This window comes from Rhinopithecus roxellana, chromosome 12 (assembly GCF_007565055.1).
Source record: "Rhinopithecus roxellana isolate Shanxi Qingling chromosome 12, ASM756505v1, whole genome shotgun sequence".
In the NCBI taxonomy this organism is placed as follows: Eukaryota; Metazoa; Chordata; class Mammalia; order Primates; family Cercopithecidae; genus Rhinopithecus; species Rhinopithecus roxellana.
In genome coordinates, this window is record NC_044560.1 from 115,343,204 (window position 1) to 115,357,295 (window position 14,092).

Below are 14,092 nucleotides of genomic sequence, written 5' to 3' on the forward strand. Positions count from 1 at the left end.
GGTAGGGGGTGATCCCAATTAGGGGGTGCCCCAGGGGAGCGCCCCAGGAGTCAGGACTTGTCTCAAAAGTCCCCACTCCTCCCTCAGCCTCCCCTCCATCCGACCCCGTTCATATCGCGGGAAGGTCCCACAGAATGGCTGTGGATACTCCCGAAACGCAGCAGTGTAAACGGGGAGGGAGGGAGGGAGACGGTGGTCTGGGAGGGAGAGAGACTGAAGAGCCCTTTGTAGCCAGGCAGAGCTGTCAATAAAGTTTCGTCGCCTTAGTAACCGCAGGCTTCACCGGGAGGGAGGGGAGAGGGATGGCGGTGCGCACACATTCACCGCCTTCCTCCCGCCCGCTCTGGCTTTCTCCCTCCTGCGGCTGAAGCGTTCCTCGGAGAAAGAGAATAGAGAGGCCGCAACTCTATGGTGATGGACGGATGCCTTACCCAATGGAAAGAGGAGCTGTCCCAAGGCCAGCCAGTCATATACGACTACTGGTGCTGGCAGAGCCCGCCCTCTTTCCACTTGGACCTGAATAACCCGACCCAACCCGAGTTTCGCCCGGAGCGACTGCGCTTTCGGCCAATGAGTGCGTCGATTTCAGGCCGCAGTGGGAGAGGAGGCGGGACACGTCTCTATGGCAGAGACTGAGGGACAGCGATGTGAACCACTGACAACAGTTCGCGGCGTTTGACGGCGGGGGGGGGGGGGGTGGGGGGCGTGGCGGGATTTTATCTGGGTACTGATGAGAACCGGGCGGGGAAAGACTGCGGCTTGACCAATGGGAGCGCTGGAGCTTCGCAGCAACGGAGGAGTGGCGGTAGCCGTGACCAATAGAAAGCCTCAGTAGCCTTGGCGGGGCGGGCCCGGCGAGCAGATGGGAGGTGCGGCGACAGTGTTTGACGAGAGCTGAAGGAGGCAGTGGGAGGTGTTGGCGGCGGCGGCGCGGGCGCCTGAGGAGGAGGAGGAGGAGGAGAAGCGGGTGAGGGGCGGCGCGGGGCCCGATCTCTGAGCCCCTTCACGGCCCCAGCCCTGCGCCGCCTTGGCTCCCAGTCGCCCCCTGCCCCGACTGCCCCCCACCCCGCCCGGCCCCTCCTCGTGTCCAGGCACCCAAGTCTCCCGTCCCCTCGCCGGGCCTCGGGCTTCGCGGCACCGCAGCCTCCTTCCTGTGCTTCCTCACCCGGGCCCTGACCCCCTTCTTATGTCCACGGCCCTCCCTGCATCCTCAGGGCCTCTCCCTGACCTCCTGTCACTCTGCAGGCCTCTCCCTGCACCCTCAGGCCTCCTCCTGCACCCCCCAGGGCCTTTCCCTGACCTCACCCTCCAGGCTTCTCCCTGCACCCCTAGGCCTCTTCCTGCACCCTCAGAGCCTCTCCCTGACCCCTTTCTCACCCCTGGGCCCTCCCTGCACCCCCAGGGCCAATCCCTGACATCCTGTCACCCTCCAGGCTTCCTCCTGGACCTTCTAGGTCTCTCTGTGCCCTAGAACCTCTCCCTGACCCCTCTCCTGGCTCTCCCTGGACCCTGAGGTTGGCCTCTGACCCTCCAGGTCCCTTGCCCTGGGCTCTCACCGCCTACCCAGGCCCCTCCCTGGGCCCCCAGGCCCTTCCCTAGGGTCTCCCTTTCCTGGATTCCCCAGGACCCCACCAAGCCCCGTCTGGATCCCTAGGCCCCTGTCGGCCCTCTCAGTCCCCTCACTCACTGGACACCCAGGATCCTCTCCACCGTCCCTGGGTCGCCCCCCCACCCAGGTCTCCCGTCTGGCTCCTCCCTGGGTCCCTAGGCCTTTCCCCGCTCTCTGCCCTCCCTGGCACCCCCTTCCCTTCCTCACACCCCTCTGAGCACCCCCAGGCCCGGCTGCAGCCTTCTCCCCGGCACGGCCCCCTGCCGTGCCCACCGCTGTGCGTTTCTGTCCTTGCCTCCAGCTTCCCCGCCGTCCCTGGTGCCCTTCCGCAGCGCCCCCTCTTTCTCTTCCGCAACCTCCCAGTCTGTCCCCGACCCCTCTACAGCCGTCTCTGCAGCTCCCGCTCCTTGCCCTGCCCCATCTCCTCCCCTCCCGGGCGCAGATGAGCCTGGGGCGCCCTGGTGCGGGGACGAGGCTGGCCCTCCGTCCGGGTTAGGGGTTTGGATGGTCTCCTTCATCTCTCCATTCTCTCCTGGCTCCGCTTTAAAAACATGTTTTTGTAAATGTTGACCTGTGCTGCCTCCCCATAGTCTTCCTTTGCTCCCCACCCCACCCCTGCTTTTGTCCTCTGAGCCCCCCTCCCCTGGAATCCTTGGAGAGGGAGCAGGTGCTGGGATCCCTCCCCTGCCCTCCCTCCCCTCACCCGCCTCCAGGCTGCCTGGGGCTTCACCCGAAGCCTCCTGACCACTCCCGAAGGCTGCCGGGGAGGCAGGGGGCGGAGACGAGGCTGGGTCGTGGGGGGTGGAGGGCGGGACCTCGGGCTGGCCGGAAGCTTTGACTTTTCCTCCTTGAGGGCTAGAGGTGAAGCGGCTCCCCGCCTTGCTAAGCCTTTAGGGTGATCCCTGCTGCCAGTCAGCTTTCCCTGGGCCCACAGAGGTGTGTGTGTGGGGGGGGTCTCTGTGTGTGTCATTCTGAATGTGCATGGGTGTGCCTGGTGCCCGTGTGCCTGTGCACGTGGGGGTTGTGTGTTTACGGGGCCTGTGTCTGCCCTGCAGAGCAAGAGGGGATAGAGATGCTAAGGTGATGGCTGACATGGCTCTGGGGTTTCCCTATTCTCAGAAGTACTTGTTGCGTTCCATCTTCGCCAGCAGCCCGGTGAAGTCAGCACTGCTTTTCTCCCCATTTTGCAGATGAGATTGTGGGGCTCACCAGCATCCCCCACGGCTTCTGAGTAGCGCAGGAGTGGAGTCAGCACCACGCCAGGCTCCCCGCGCCTGCCTTGCCCTCTCACCTGTTCCTGCTCTCTGCCAGAGGCAGCATGGTCCGCAGGGCACCATGGGGCCGGACAGAGTGACAGCACGAGAACTGTGTGAGAACGACGACCTGGCCACCAGCCTCGTCCTGGACCCCTACCTCGGTTTCCGCACCCATAAGATGAACGTCAGGTGAGGCGGCCTGGGGGCGAGGGTGGGCCCGAGGGGTCAGGACCCCTCCCCTTGCACCACTGCCGCCCCTCAGCCCTCTCCTCAGCCTGGTCCTCCCCTCAGCTCCAAGTGGGGGTTGGGGCCGGGGCCCGGGAAGGCCCTGGGACCCAGGCATGCCCTCTCCCCCAGCCCTGTGCCCCCACTGCGGCGACAGCAGCACCTGCGCTCAGCGCTGGAAACTTTCCTGAGGCAGCGGGACCTGGAGGCTGCGTACCGGGCCCTGACGGTGGGAGGCTGGACGGCCCACTACTTCCAGAGCCGGGGCCCGCGGCAGGAGGCTGCCCTCAAGACCCACGTGAGGGCGCCCTCCCCTCCCCCGTCCTCACCGCGTGTCCTCCCTGCTCACCGGGCTCGGTCCTGCTTGGCAGACGCTCTAGAGTCCCTCAGCGCAGCCCCTGGGGCCCCCTGACTTCCTAGCCCTTGGGACCATCTGAGACAAGGCTCAGAGAATCCTAGGAGAGGAGAGTTGGGGGGGGCCCTCTGAGATGTACTCCAACCTCTTCATTTGACGGATGAGGAAACTGAGGCCCCGAGAGGGAACACGAGGCCCCCAAGACCACACAGTGAGTCAGTGGCAGAGCAGGCCTAGATTCCTGGAGAGAGAGGGCCAAAGATGCCCCTGCCCCGCCTCCTCACCCCCACGCTCACCCTCACCAGGTCTATCGCTACCTCCGTGCCTTCCTGCCGGAAAGTGGCTTTACTATCCTGCCCTGCACGCGCTACTCCATGGAGACCAACGGGGCCAAGATCGTGTCCACTCGTGCTTGGTAAGAGGGCAGGACTCCCTCCGGGTCTCCTTGGAAGAGACAGGGCTCAGAGGGGACAAGAGAGACCCTCTGTTCATGGACTGGCCAACCGGGGAAAAGAGAGGTGCCTGGTCCTCCGGGCCTCCTAGGAAGGTAGTGGGGCTAATCCTGGAAGACCTTTATGGCTACCAGGGTGCTGCTGGAGCGGGAGACCCCAGATGTGACCCCAGGGTTCTTGGGGCTTCCAGGAAAGAACTAGGCTTCTGCTTAGGGGTGCGCTGTCCTTACCTCATCGTGACCTGAGCCCCCACCACATGTTAAACACCCCTGAGTGCAGTGAGGAGACCCTGCCCCTGCGGGGTTCACAGTCTGGTGAGGAGGCGGGTGGCAGACAAGTCAACATGCAGTCACTGTCCCGGCTGGTACATGCTGCAGGGGAGCTGCGAGGAATGAGCAAGTGCTCCCAGGGCGAGGCTCACACTGAGAGGGGAAGCACCAGCCTGAGGGTCTGGTGGGGCGAGTAGTGGGGAGTCCAGACAGGAGGGAATTGGGAGCAGGTGCTATGAGAGTGAGGGGAGAGAATGGGGGCTGTATCTGCTGCGTGCGTGCTGTCCTGAAGGCTTTCAGCAGCAGGGTCCTGTGAGGCTGTGGGCTGGAGCAGGGAAGCCCACCCAGGCGGGAGGGGAAGAGGAAGATCTGGAAGACGGATCGCCAGTAGCCAGCACCAGCGCACAGGAGTCCCTGCTTCCTGGGTGCCTCTGTGCCAGAGGCCCGAGTCCCCTGAGCACCTGCAGGAGGCCAGGCATTGCCCATAGCTCCGCCCCCTGGCCTCTTGGCAGGAAAAAGAATGAGAAGCTGGAGCTGCTGGTGGGCTGCATCGCAGAGCTGCGGGAGGCGGATGAGGGGCTGCTGAGGGCCGGTGAGAATGACTTCAGCATCATGTACTCAACCCGCAAGCGAAGTGCTCAGCTGTGGCTGGGCCCAGCCGCCTTCATCAACCATGGTGAGGGTGGGATGGGATGGGGCCAGGCAGAGCTGGAGGGAGGTAGTGGGAGGGTTTGGCGACTGAGCTCTGAGCTCACCCACCTGTCTTCTCTCTCCTGCCCCAACTGGCTCCAGACTGCAAGCCCAACTGCAAGGTAAGGCCCTGGGACTCGGGAGGAGTGGCCACGTGGGAAGAAAGGGTGCCTGCGGCCTGGGGAAAGGGTTTTTGGTCAGTAAAGAGCCAAACGCCGGCCAGGCGCGGTGGCTCACGCCTGTAATCCCAGCACTTTGGGAGGCCGAGGCAGGCGGATCATGAGGTCAGGAGATCGAGACCACGGTGAAACCCCATCTCTACTAAAAATACGAAAAATTAGTCGGGCGTGGTGGCGGCCACCTGTAGTCCCAGCTACTCGGGAGGCTGAGGCGGGAGAATGGCGAGAACCTGGGAGGAGGAGCTTGCAGTGAGCCGAGATTGCACCACTGCACTCCAGCCTGGGCGACAGACCGAGACTCTCTCAAAAATAAAAACAAAAAAAGAGCCAAATGCTGCCCCCTGTCTCCACGGCTTCCCACGGGTCCTGGAAGGAGCAGAGTGGGTATTTGGTCACAAGGCTACCAAAAAGGAGGAAGGGGCTCCAGCTTGGCCAGTGTTGCCTGGCTGTTTGTGAAGTTGCGCTGGAACACTGGTTGCCAGCTGCTGGCCATCTTTCTCCTCTGAAAACTGAGCTGGGAGCTGTGCCAATTTGGGCAGGGAGTGTGGCAGTGAGGCAGGGCCCTGTGGTGGGAGCTCCCAGACTTGCAGGGAGCAACACAGGCAGCTGTGGTGTCAGGAGCAGGGAGGCCAGAGAGCCCCTGGGGTCAGGGGTCAGGACTCAGGATGCTGTCCAGACATACTGAGGAGAGGCCGCTGGTTGTCCTATAGCCGGGAAGCGGAAGGAATGAGGAGGGTCGACTCCAGGAAGGCATTGAGGGTGGACCCTCTGGAGCACAGACCTCGGAGGGGCGCCCCGGGAGGCAGGACAAAGGGGTCCAGATCTTCAGCTCCAGGGTCAGAACTGAGTTGGGGTCCTGGCTATGCTACCCCTGGCCTTTGGTTTTTCATCTCAGATGGGGTTGGTTGCCCAGGAACTCTGCAGGCTGGTCAGGTGTGCCAGAGGGTTTTGGACAGCGAATGCGCGGCCCTGATCTGGCACCACACACAGACACTGGGTAGGATGGAAACGAAAGGTGGTACCTGGAGAGGCTCTGCAGGGCGAGTGTGCGCTAGCCACCTTGAGCACAGGAGAGGGCGGCCGACTCGCCAGCGATCTAGAACCATCTGGCTTCACAGAAGCGATGCCATGCTGGGCATCGACAGAAAGGCAGAATTTCCCTAGGTGTTAAATCAGGGGCAAAGGAGGGCGTCTAGCAGGACACGGCATACCGGAGGCCTGGGGGTGCCCAATGACGGCTTTGGTCGGGCAGCAAGGCCTTGTGGCCCGGGCCAGGGAGCCACAGAAGCTCCCCCCAGGGCGTATAATGGGAAGCTTGGTTTTTAGGTCACCCTGGAGGCCCATGTGCAAGAGGCTTGGCAGGAGGGGGAGAGGCTGGAGGCAGGGTGGCCACAGAGAGGTGATGAGGGGCTGACTCCAGTAGGGGTTTCAGGGAGGCAAGGAGGATGAGGATGTGGGAGGTGGCGCACTTAGGAGGTAGTGGCCGGTTGGTCTGGGGGCCGTCAGGCAGGCAGGTGGCGAGGGCTACTCCCCGGCAAATGTCAGTCTTCAGTGGATGGATAAATGGACAGTTGGGTGGACAGTGGTCATGCCCCCTTCTAGACGGGGAACAGGGAGGGAGGCACAGCTGTGTGGGGCCCGGGAGGAGCCTGCGGGGCAGCTCCTGGGTGAATGATCCCAAAGGCAGGGCCAGAGCACACACGGATTGGGCTGTGGAGTGGAGGCGGGCCTCAGAGAAGCGGGGGCAGCCCATGGCAGGCAGAGCTCAGACCTCAGCTGCCAAGGAACAGTTTGGTGGGGGGCAGGCAGCTCAGGAGGGGATGGGCTTGCGTGTGGCAGAAGAGGTGGGGCTTGACACAAGGCCACAGAGGCTGGAGGGAGCGGTCACCACTGCTGGCGCTGCATGCTGCCAGAAGGTCAGGTTAGATCATCATCCTGCAGGGAGGGGTAGAAACCAGCCAGTGGGTGGATTGTGCAGGGGCTACAGGCAAAGGACAGGCCCGGGACAAGGCAGCCGCCTCAGAATGCCACTTTTCGGGGCTCGGCTGTTGCCCCATTCCAGAAGAGGACGCTCAGGGCCAGGGTGTCTGGCCAGGCGTGGGGATGGGTGAGCCCTCCCCTGTGCCCTGGGCCAGGGCGCTGAGCGGGCTTTGCCCTCAGTTTGTGCCTGCAGATGGGAACGCCGCCTGTGTCAAGGTGCTCCGGGACATCGAGCCTGGGGACGAGGTGACGTGCTTCTACGGTGAGGGCTTCTTCGGGGAGAAGAATGAGCACTGTGAATGCTACACCTGTGAGAGGTGGGGACCAGGCAAGAGGCGGGTGGGTTCAGGACAGGCTGGCTGCCCCGGGCGTCTGGGCTTCTTGAGCCCAGAAACGCACCCTCGGGGCCCATCCCTGAGCGTGTCCGGCCCCAGCCTCTCATCTCCCCTCCACCCGATCTCCCAGGAGAGGCGAAGGAGCTTTCCGAACGAGACCTAGGGAGCCTGCGTTGCCACCACGGCCCCTGGACAAGTACCAGCTACGTGAGACCAAGCGGCGGCTGCAAGGCCTGGACAGCGGCGGCCGACAGGGCCTGCTGGGCCCTCGGGTCTGCGTGCACCCGTCCCCACTGCGCCGGGACCCGTTCTGTGGTGAGCACCCCTCCCTGCCATCCCGGCAGCCCCTACCCTGTGTGCTCCTGGTCATCTGTCTCCTTTCTTCTGAGCTCTCTGCCTAGCCTGGCACCCTGCCTCCCACCCTCAGCTCCTGGCAGGCCTCTCTGTTGGGCAGTTCTGCCTACATCGTTCCTCTGGGGAGTGCAGGGCAGAGCCGCCTCCTTGTCCAGAGGAGGACCGGCCCAGCTTGCACTGACTTCACCTCTCCTTTGTTTCTCCTCTCCCTGCCACCTGGACCTTCACAGCCGCCTGCCAACCCCTGCGCCTGCCAGCCTGTAGTGCCCGCCCAGACACCTCACCCCTCTGGCTCCAGTGGCTGCCTCAGCCCCAGCCCCGAGTGCGGTCCCGGAAGCGCCGACGCCCCCGGCCCCGGAGGGCCCCAGTGCTCTCCACCCACCATGCCGCCCGCATCTCCCTGCACCGATGGGGAGGCTGTGGCCCCCACTGCCGCCTGCGAGGAGAGGCCCTGGTGGCCCTGGGCCAGCCCCCCCGCGCCCGCTGGGTCCCCCAGCAGGACTGGCACTGGGCCCGGCGCTATGGGCTGCCTTACGTGGTGCGGGTGGACCTTCGTCGCCTGGCCCCAGCCCCACCAGCCACCCCAGACCCTGCTGGGACCCCAGGCCCCATCCTGATCCCGAAGCAGGCCCTCGCCTTCGCCCCCTTCTCCCCACCCAAGCGCCTACGGCTGGTGGTCAGCCACGGTTCCATCGACCTAGATGTCGACGGTGAAGAGCTGTGACAGGCCAGACGGGGAGGCGCAGCAGGGAGAGGGGGTCTCTCTCCTGGCTACTCCCCAGGACCTCCAGAAGGAGTCCTTGGACCTCTGGGAGGGAGCTGACCCTTGACTCCAGCATAGCTCCGACCCTGGAACGGGGTTGGTTTGGACACCCCCAGGGATGTGACCCCTGACCCTTTGTGACTGCTGACCCCTGAGCCACCCCCACTCCCACAGGGAGCCCTGGCCATTTGCTGCCCTTCCCACCCCTGCCCCAGCCTCAGGACTGCAGGAGCCATCCGCCTCCCTCAGCCCCTTCCTCCCCAGGGAGCAAAGCCATAAGGGGCAGGGGCCAGCCCACAGCATCTCCCCGGAAGTACAGGCCTCAGGAGGAGGTGGAACTGACAGAGGGGTGGCGCGCTCCAGAGACTGCCCTCACGAGGGGACTGGGTTCGCTCTCAGCTCTGCAGCTGTCTACGGTGGGGGGAAGGTTGGGGGGTATCTGGGGGCATGTTCCCCTCACCACCCCCTATGGGTCTCAGGGAGGCCGGGTGCGACCTCATCTTTCTCATGGTGCTATCCTGGTGCTATTGGGGTGGGGGGCTCCCTCCCCTCCCCCACACCAGAAAGGGGTATGTTGGGGGATTGGAAGCACTTGAACTTTTTATTTTATTAAAACCTTGTTATAAGCAGCACCCTTGGCAGTTTTTTGTTTTGGCTTATGTTTTGAAGGGATATGGGGAGGGTGAGACCCTCAGCTGTGCTGGTGAGAAGGGGAAGAGGCAACCCAGGCCTGCGGCCCTGAGAGCTGTCGGGAGAGGGATTTGGGAGGGTGACGGACTAGGGGGACTGAGGCTGGAGCCCCATCCCCACTCGGGCTGTGCTTATAAAAATGCCTTCAGACCCATCCTCTCCTAGGAGCGGGTCCTCCCATTTTCCAGGTGAGGTCAACAAGGTTTAGCAAGCAGAGTGACTTGCCAAGGCCACATGGGGACTTGAGGGTCCTTCGTTCTCCCTTCTGGCACTTCTCAGTAAGAGGCCGCTCCCACAACTCAGTCCAAACAGAGAGAGACTGGTGGCGGCTGGCTGAGTGGGGGTGTGGGGGCTGCCCAGGACACCAGAGCCAGGCCTGGGGGAGGCGGCGCTGACAGGGCCTTCCTCAGCTGTGGCATCTTGGACTTTGCTGTGTCTGAGGCCAGGATGATGAATCTTGTTTCTTCAGGTCCAATCCAGAATCTGGATTTTGCCAGGGCGTCTTAACTCTCCCTGCAATCTTGTTTTACAAAAGGACTAACAGCGGCTGACCGTGAGCACTCCCTGATCCCAGGTACCTCCAGCTTCTCACAGACGCTTTTCTCATTGGGGCCACCGAGCCCGTCTTACTTGGGCAGCTACAGGTCACCTGCTGGCTCCAGGACCCCCCTGTGCACCTCCACATCTGCCAGCCTTGAACAAGCTTACTGTGGAGGTGGACGAGGCCAGGATGCAGGTATCAGGAAACTCTCCTTGGCCCTGGTGGAGAGGGAGCAACGGGGGAGGAGAGGCCACAGCGAGACCCATATGAGCACCTCAGCAGTGGCCCTGGGAGGTGGGGACAAGGGGGCAGTTGAGAACGGGTCAAACCTTGTTTACTTTAAAACTCGGTTAGATACATTTGGTAATATGGCCTGTTCTATTTTTTTTGCAGGGAGAAAATTCCTCTTTCTTATAGTGCAAATCCTGCTAAACCCTGTTTGTTTCCTTTCTTATGTTAAAAATAAGGATGGAGAGAGCTCCAGGTCATCAAACGGCAGAGAGATGGCTCCAGTGGCAGTCCCCAAGGATTTGTCTCTGAATAATGAACTGAAGCCATGCCGTCCGTTTCTTTCCTTTTTTTCTTTGAGACAGGGTCTCGCTCTGTGGCCCAGGCTGGAATGCAGTGGCGCCGTCTCGGCTCACTGCAACCTTCGTCTCCTGGATTCAAGCAATTCTCCGGCCTCAGCCTCCCGAGTGGCTGGAACCATAGGCGCACGCCACCCCATCAAGCTGATTTTTAAAATTTTTTGTAGCGATTGTGTCTCACTGTGTTGCTCAGGCTGGTCTCAAACTCCTGAGCTCAAGCAATCCTCCTGCCTCCGCCTCCCTAAGTGCTAGGATTACAGGTGTGAGCCACTGCGCCCGGCCTTTTGTTTCTGAAATTCAGGTGCTGTTGCAACTATTGGCCGGTCGCAGTGGCTCAAGCCTGTAATCCCAGCACTTTGGGAGGCCGAGACGGGCGGATCACGAGGTCAGGAGATCGAGACCATCCTGGCTAACACGGTGAAACCCCGTCTCTACTAAAAAATACAAAAAAAAAACTAGCCGGGCGAGGTGGCGGGCGCCTGTAGTCCCAGCTACTCGGGAGGCTGAGGCAGGAGAATGGCGTAAACCTGGGAGGCGGAGCTTGCAGTGAGCTGAGATCCGGCCACTGCACTCCAGCCTGGGCGACAGAGCGAGACTCTGTCTCAAAAAAAAAAAAAAGAAGAAGAAAAAGAGGACAGGGCCGGTCGCAGTGGCTCAAGCCTGTAATCCCAGCACTTTGGGAGGCCGAGACGGGCAGATCACGAGGTCAAGGAGATCGAGACCATCCTGGCTAACATGGTGAAACCCCGTCTCTACTAAAAAATACAAAAAAAAAACTAGCCGGGCGAGGTGGCGGGTGCCTGTAGTCCCAGCTACTCGGGAGGCTGAGGCAGGAGAATGCCGTGAACCCGGGAGGCGGAGCTTGCAGTGAGCTGAGATCCGGCCACTGCACTCCAGCCTAGGCCACAGAGCGAGACTCCGTCTCAAAAAAAAAAAAAAAAGAAAAAGAGGACAGCAGAGCAGGGGGTCTTAGCTGAGGACTCATGGGTGGACATTGGAACTTCCAGGAACTTTCAGAAATCTTCAGTGTTGAGAGTACATACTCATATGCACGTTTTTTACAGGGGGTTCAGAGTGTTCATCACATTCTCACAAGTTTCTATATCCGCCCCACCCCACCCCACCCCCAACAAAAAGGGTTAAAACCCAGGGGCAAGCCGGGTGCAGTGGCTCACACCTGTAATCCCAGCACTTTGGGAAGCCAAGGCGGGCGGATTGGCTGAGATTGGGAGTTGGAGACCAGCCTGACCAACACGGAGAAACCTCATCTCTACTAAAAATACAAGCTGAGGTGGGCGTGGTTGCAGATGCCTGTCATCCCAGCTACTCGGGAGGCTGAGGCAGGAGAATCATTTGAACTCAGCAGGCGGAGGGCTTTGAGAAACTGGCGATCAGGGTTTCCCGGCCTCCACGCTGCTGCCGTGCTGAGCTGGTGTTTCTGGGCAGGGCGTGTCCTCTGCATTGCAGGATGTTGGGCAGCTTCCCTAGTCTTCACCCACTAGATGCCAGGAACATCCCTCCGTCCCAACCAAAAATGTCTCCGGACTTTGCCTGATGTCCCCATGGGGGCCAAAGTCAGCTTCTGGCATGAGCTGGGCAGCAGCTCAAGTGGTGCTTGGGGAGTGGTGGGGGAGGGGAGACGCCAGGGCCACCGTGATCATTGCCTATCCTTGTTGCAGCGTGGATGGTCAGGACAGCCTTAGGGGGTTGGGTGCTCTGAGTCATGTCGCCCATACAGACAGGAGCTGGCCTGGGGAGGGTAGGTGTTCTGCTTGGGGTCCCTCAGCTGCAGGGGACCCTGGCTTCCACGAAGTTTGAGGAATTCATGCTGGCACTTCCCAGCTGGCAGGACCTGGGGGCATCCTGGTGGAGCCGGGGCCAGGGGTCATGAGTTCACCAAGGTAGCTCAAGGACGGGAAGAAACGGTGGTGGCAGAGGGTCCCCTGGTCGAAGCCTGGGCCTGAGAACCCCATCATACACTTGGAGGCCAGAGCAAGGGAAACAAGGAACTCGGAGGCTGGTGGCTGTAGGTGAAGGTGGAAGGAAGTTTAATGAAACAGGGAACACTGACAACCAGGGCTGACCTGGGTGTGTGGCACTAGAACTGCTCTCAGCATTTGGCTGGCAGGCAGGCAGGGCCCTAGCCAAGGACTCCCCACCCTGACCCCGTGTCTCCCTGTGCGGGCGGGCGCTCTCTAACTGCAAGCTAGTCAACCAGATGCCTCCAAGAGCTCCAGCACCGGTTTCTGGGGTCATCCCTGGGCTGTCTGTCCAGTCGATCAGTCCCTCTGTCCAGTACAAGATGGGGCACCAGAATTGAGCCGACATGCTCATTTGAGTGACTCAAATCGTCTCTCTGGCTAGAGACCCCACACACTGAGAAGAGCAGGGCCAGACACTCTTCTGCTTTGTATGTTTTCACATCGCCGTCCTCCCCACAACCCTAGGAAGTGGAGGTGTCATTATTATGTCATTGTTACCATATTTCAGATGAAAAGACAGCAGTGCGGAGGGGCTAGTGAACTTGTCCCAGGCCACATGGTTAGTAAGCTTCAGGGCCTAGACTGAACTCATTTTCAGAGCCGTTCGGGCTCTGCCACCTTCAGGATGGGGAAGAGGGAAACCCAGAGAGAGGAGGTGAAGCTGTGCCCCTAGGAGCCAAGGGACAGTGAGTAGGAGAGGCAGAGCAGGTGGCCTTCAGGATCCATGATCTGGAGGCTGGGAGGATAGAGCAGGTTCTGAGGGAAGAACTGCAGAGGAAGGGGAAAGTGGATGATGGAAGGATCGAAGAGATGGGGCTGGAGGAGGAGAAAGAAGTGGGGAGGAGGAGGTTGAGCGAACAACGATGCAGGTGTTCTGGGTGGGGGTAGGAATAAGTGGAATGGCCTCAGTTTTCTCTGACCTGGGAGGTTGCTGAGACTGTGAGGCTGGCACTGGGGGTCTCAGGACGCAGCTACTAGACACCAGGGAAAGCCAGCCGGAGCGCATGTTGGAGGTGTTCAGAGTTTGCACATGTGATGGTCCACCAGGCTGTAGGCCAGGCTGGGCAGGTCTGCCCCTGCCCCTGGCTCAGGCATCAGTGGGGCAGTGGCAGCCGCAGAAGGGGTCGGGAGTGTGAGAATGTGCTGAGATGAGGTCTGGAAGCAGTGAAGAGAAGATGGGAGGAGGAGGAAGGAGGAAGGCTGGTCAACAGCGCAAAAATGGGTTCTAGACACGGCTCTGGGGAGGTCACGAGGCTGTTGGGGCTGCACAGGTGTGGTGCCCTGTGCTTAGGATGTTACCTGGGTGACCTCACAAACTTAGTTCCATTCTGTGACTCAGAGAGGGGTCCTACCCCTGTGGTTCTACCAGCGCCTCTGTGCCTGCGGCAAGGCTCTGGGCACATTGCATGAACAGGAAGCCCTCCTGTAGCTGAGTCCACACCCTGTACCCTCACCCCATTCTCGGGTTGTGGTCAGAGACGAAGTCAGGAGGCCAAGATCTCAGAGGTGGCATCATCCTGGGGGATGGCCCGCCTAGGGTGTGTCCTGGGCAGTGTGGAGGGCAGGTGATGGACAGGTCATCATGGAGCAGGGAGCAGGATGGAGTCAGTCCTCTGAGCTCACCCAGCTCCACCTCGTCTGATAATGGGGTCCTGAGCCATCTTAGTTTGCCTTGGGGAACCTTGGGTTCACACAGGTCAAGAAGCTTGTCTAGGGTCACCCTGCAAGTTGTCATGATTAGTTGTAGTCACCTTTGAACCCTGGGGTTGAACAGGGGCCTCAGAGGACTGCTTCAGTCAGAGGTTGGGACTTCCCCCTCCTAAGA

General features: G+C 61.2%; 1 protein-coding gene across 2 annotated transcripts; it reads left to right on the forward strand.

Annotated features, from left to right (window-relative positions):
- The first annotated feature begins 856 nt into the window (after nucleotides 1-856).
- Nucleotides 857-9,099, forward strand: KMT5C (lysine methyltransferase 5C). 2 transcript variants are annotated; one of them, XM_010379188.1, is made up of 9 exons: nucleotides 857-967; nucleotides 2,800-3,054; nucleotides 3,223-3,388; nucleotides 3,751-3,860; nucleotides 4,679-4,842; nucleotides 4,959-4,978; nucleotides 7,196-7,332; nucleotides 7,481-7,665; nucleotides 7,935-9,099. In XM_010379188.1, exons 2-9 carry the CDS (start codon nucleotides 2,945-2,947, stop codon nucleotides 8,426-8,428), a joined length of 1,386 nt encoding a protein of 461 aa, XP_010377490.1. In that variant the 5' UTR covers nucleotides 857-967; nucleotides 2,800-2,944; the 3' UTR covers nucleotides 8,429-9,099. The 2 variants fall into 2 exon arrangements, with proteins under 2 accessions (XP_010377490.1, XP_030769071.1); XM_030913211.1 differs by lacking the exons at nucleotides 857-967; nucleotides 2,800-3,054 and having other exon boundaries at nucleotides 3,256-3,656.
- The last annotated feature ends 4,993 nt before the right edge of the window (nucleotides 9,100-14,092 follow it).

Coding starts and splice junctions, on each gene's coding strand:
- KMT5C (XM_010379188.1), top strand. CDS start 2,945: ATGGGGCCGGACAGAGTGACAGCACGAGAACTGTGTGAGAACGACGAC. Junction 3,861..4,678: donor ATCGTGTCCACTCGTGCTTG/GTAAGAGGGCAG, acceptor GCCTCTTGGCAG/GAAAAAGAATGAGAAGCTGG. Junction 4,843..4,958: donor AGCCGCCTTCATCAACCATG/GTGAGGGTGGGA, acceptor AACTGGCTCCAG/ACTGCAAGCCCAACTGCAAG.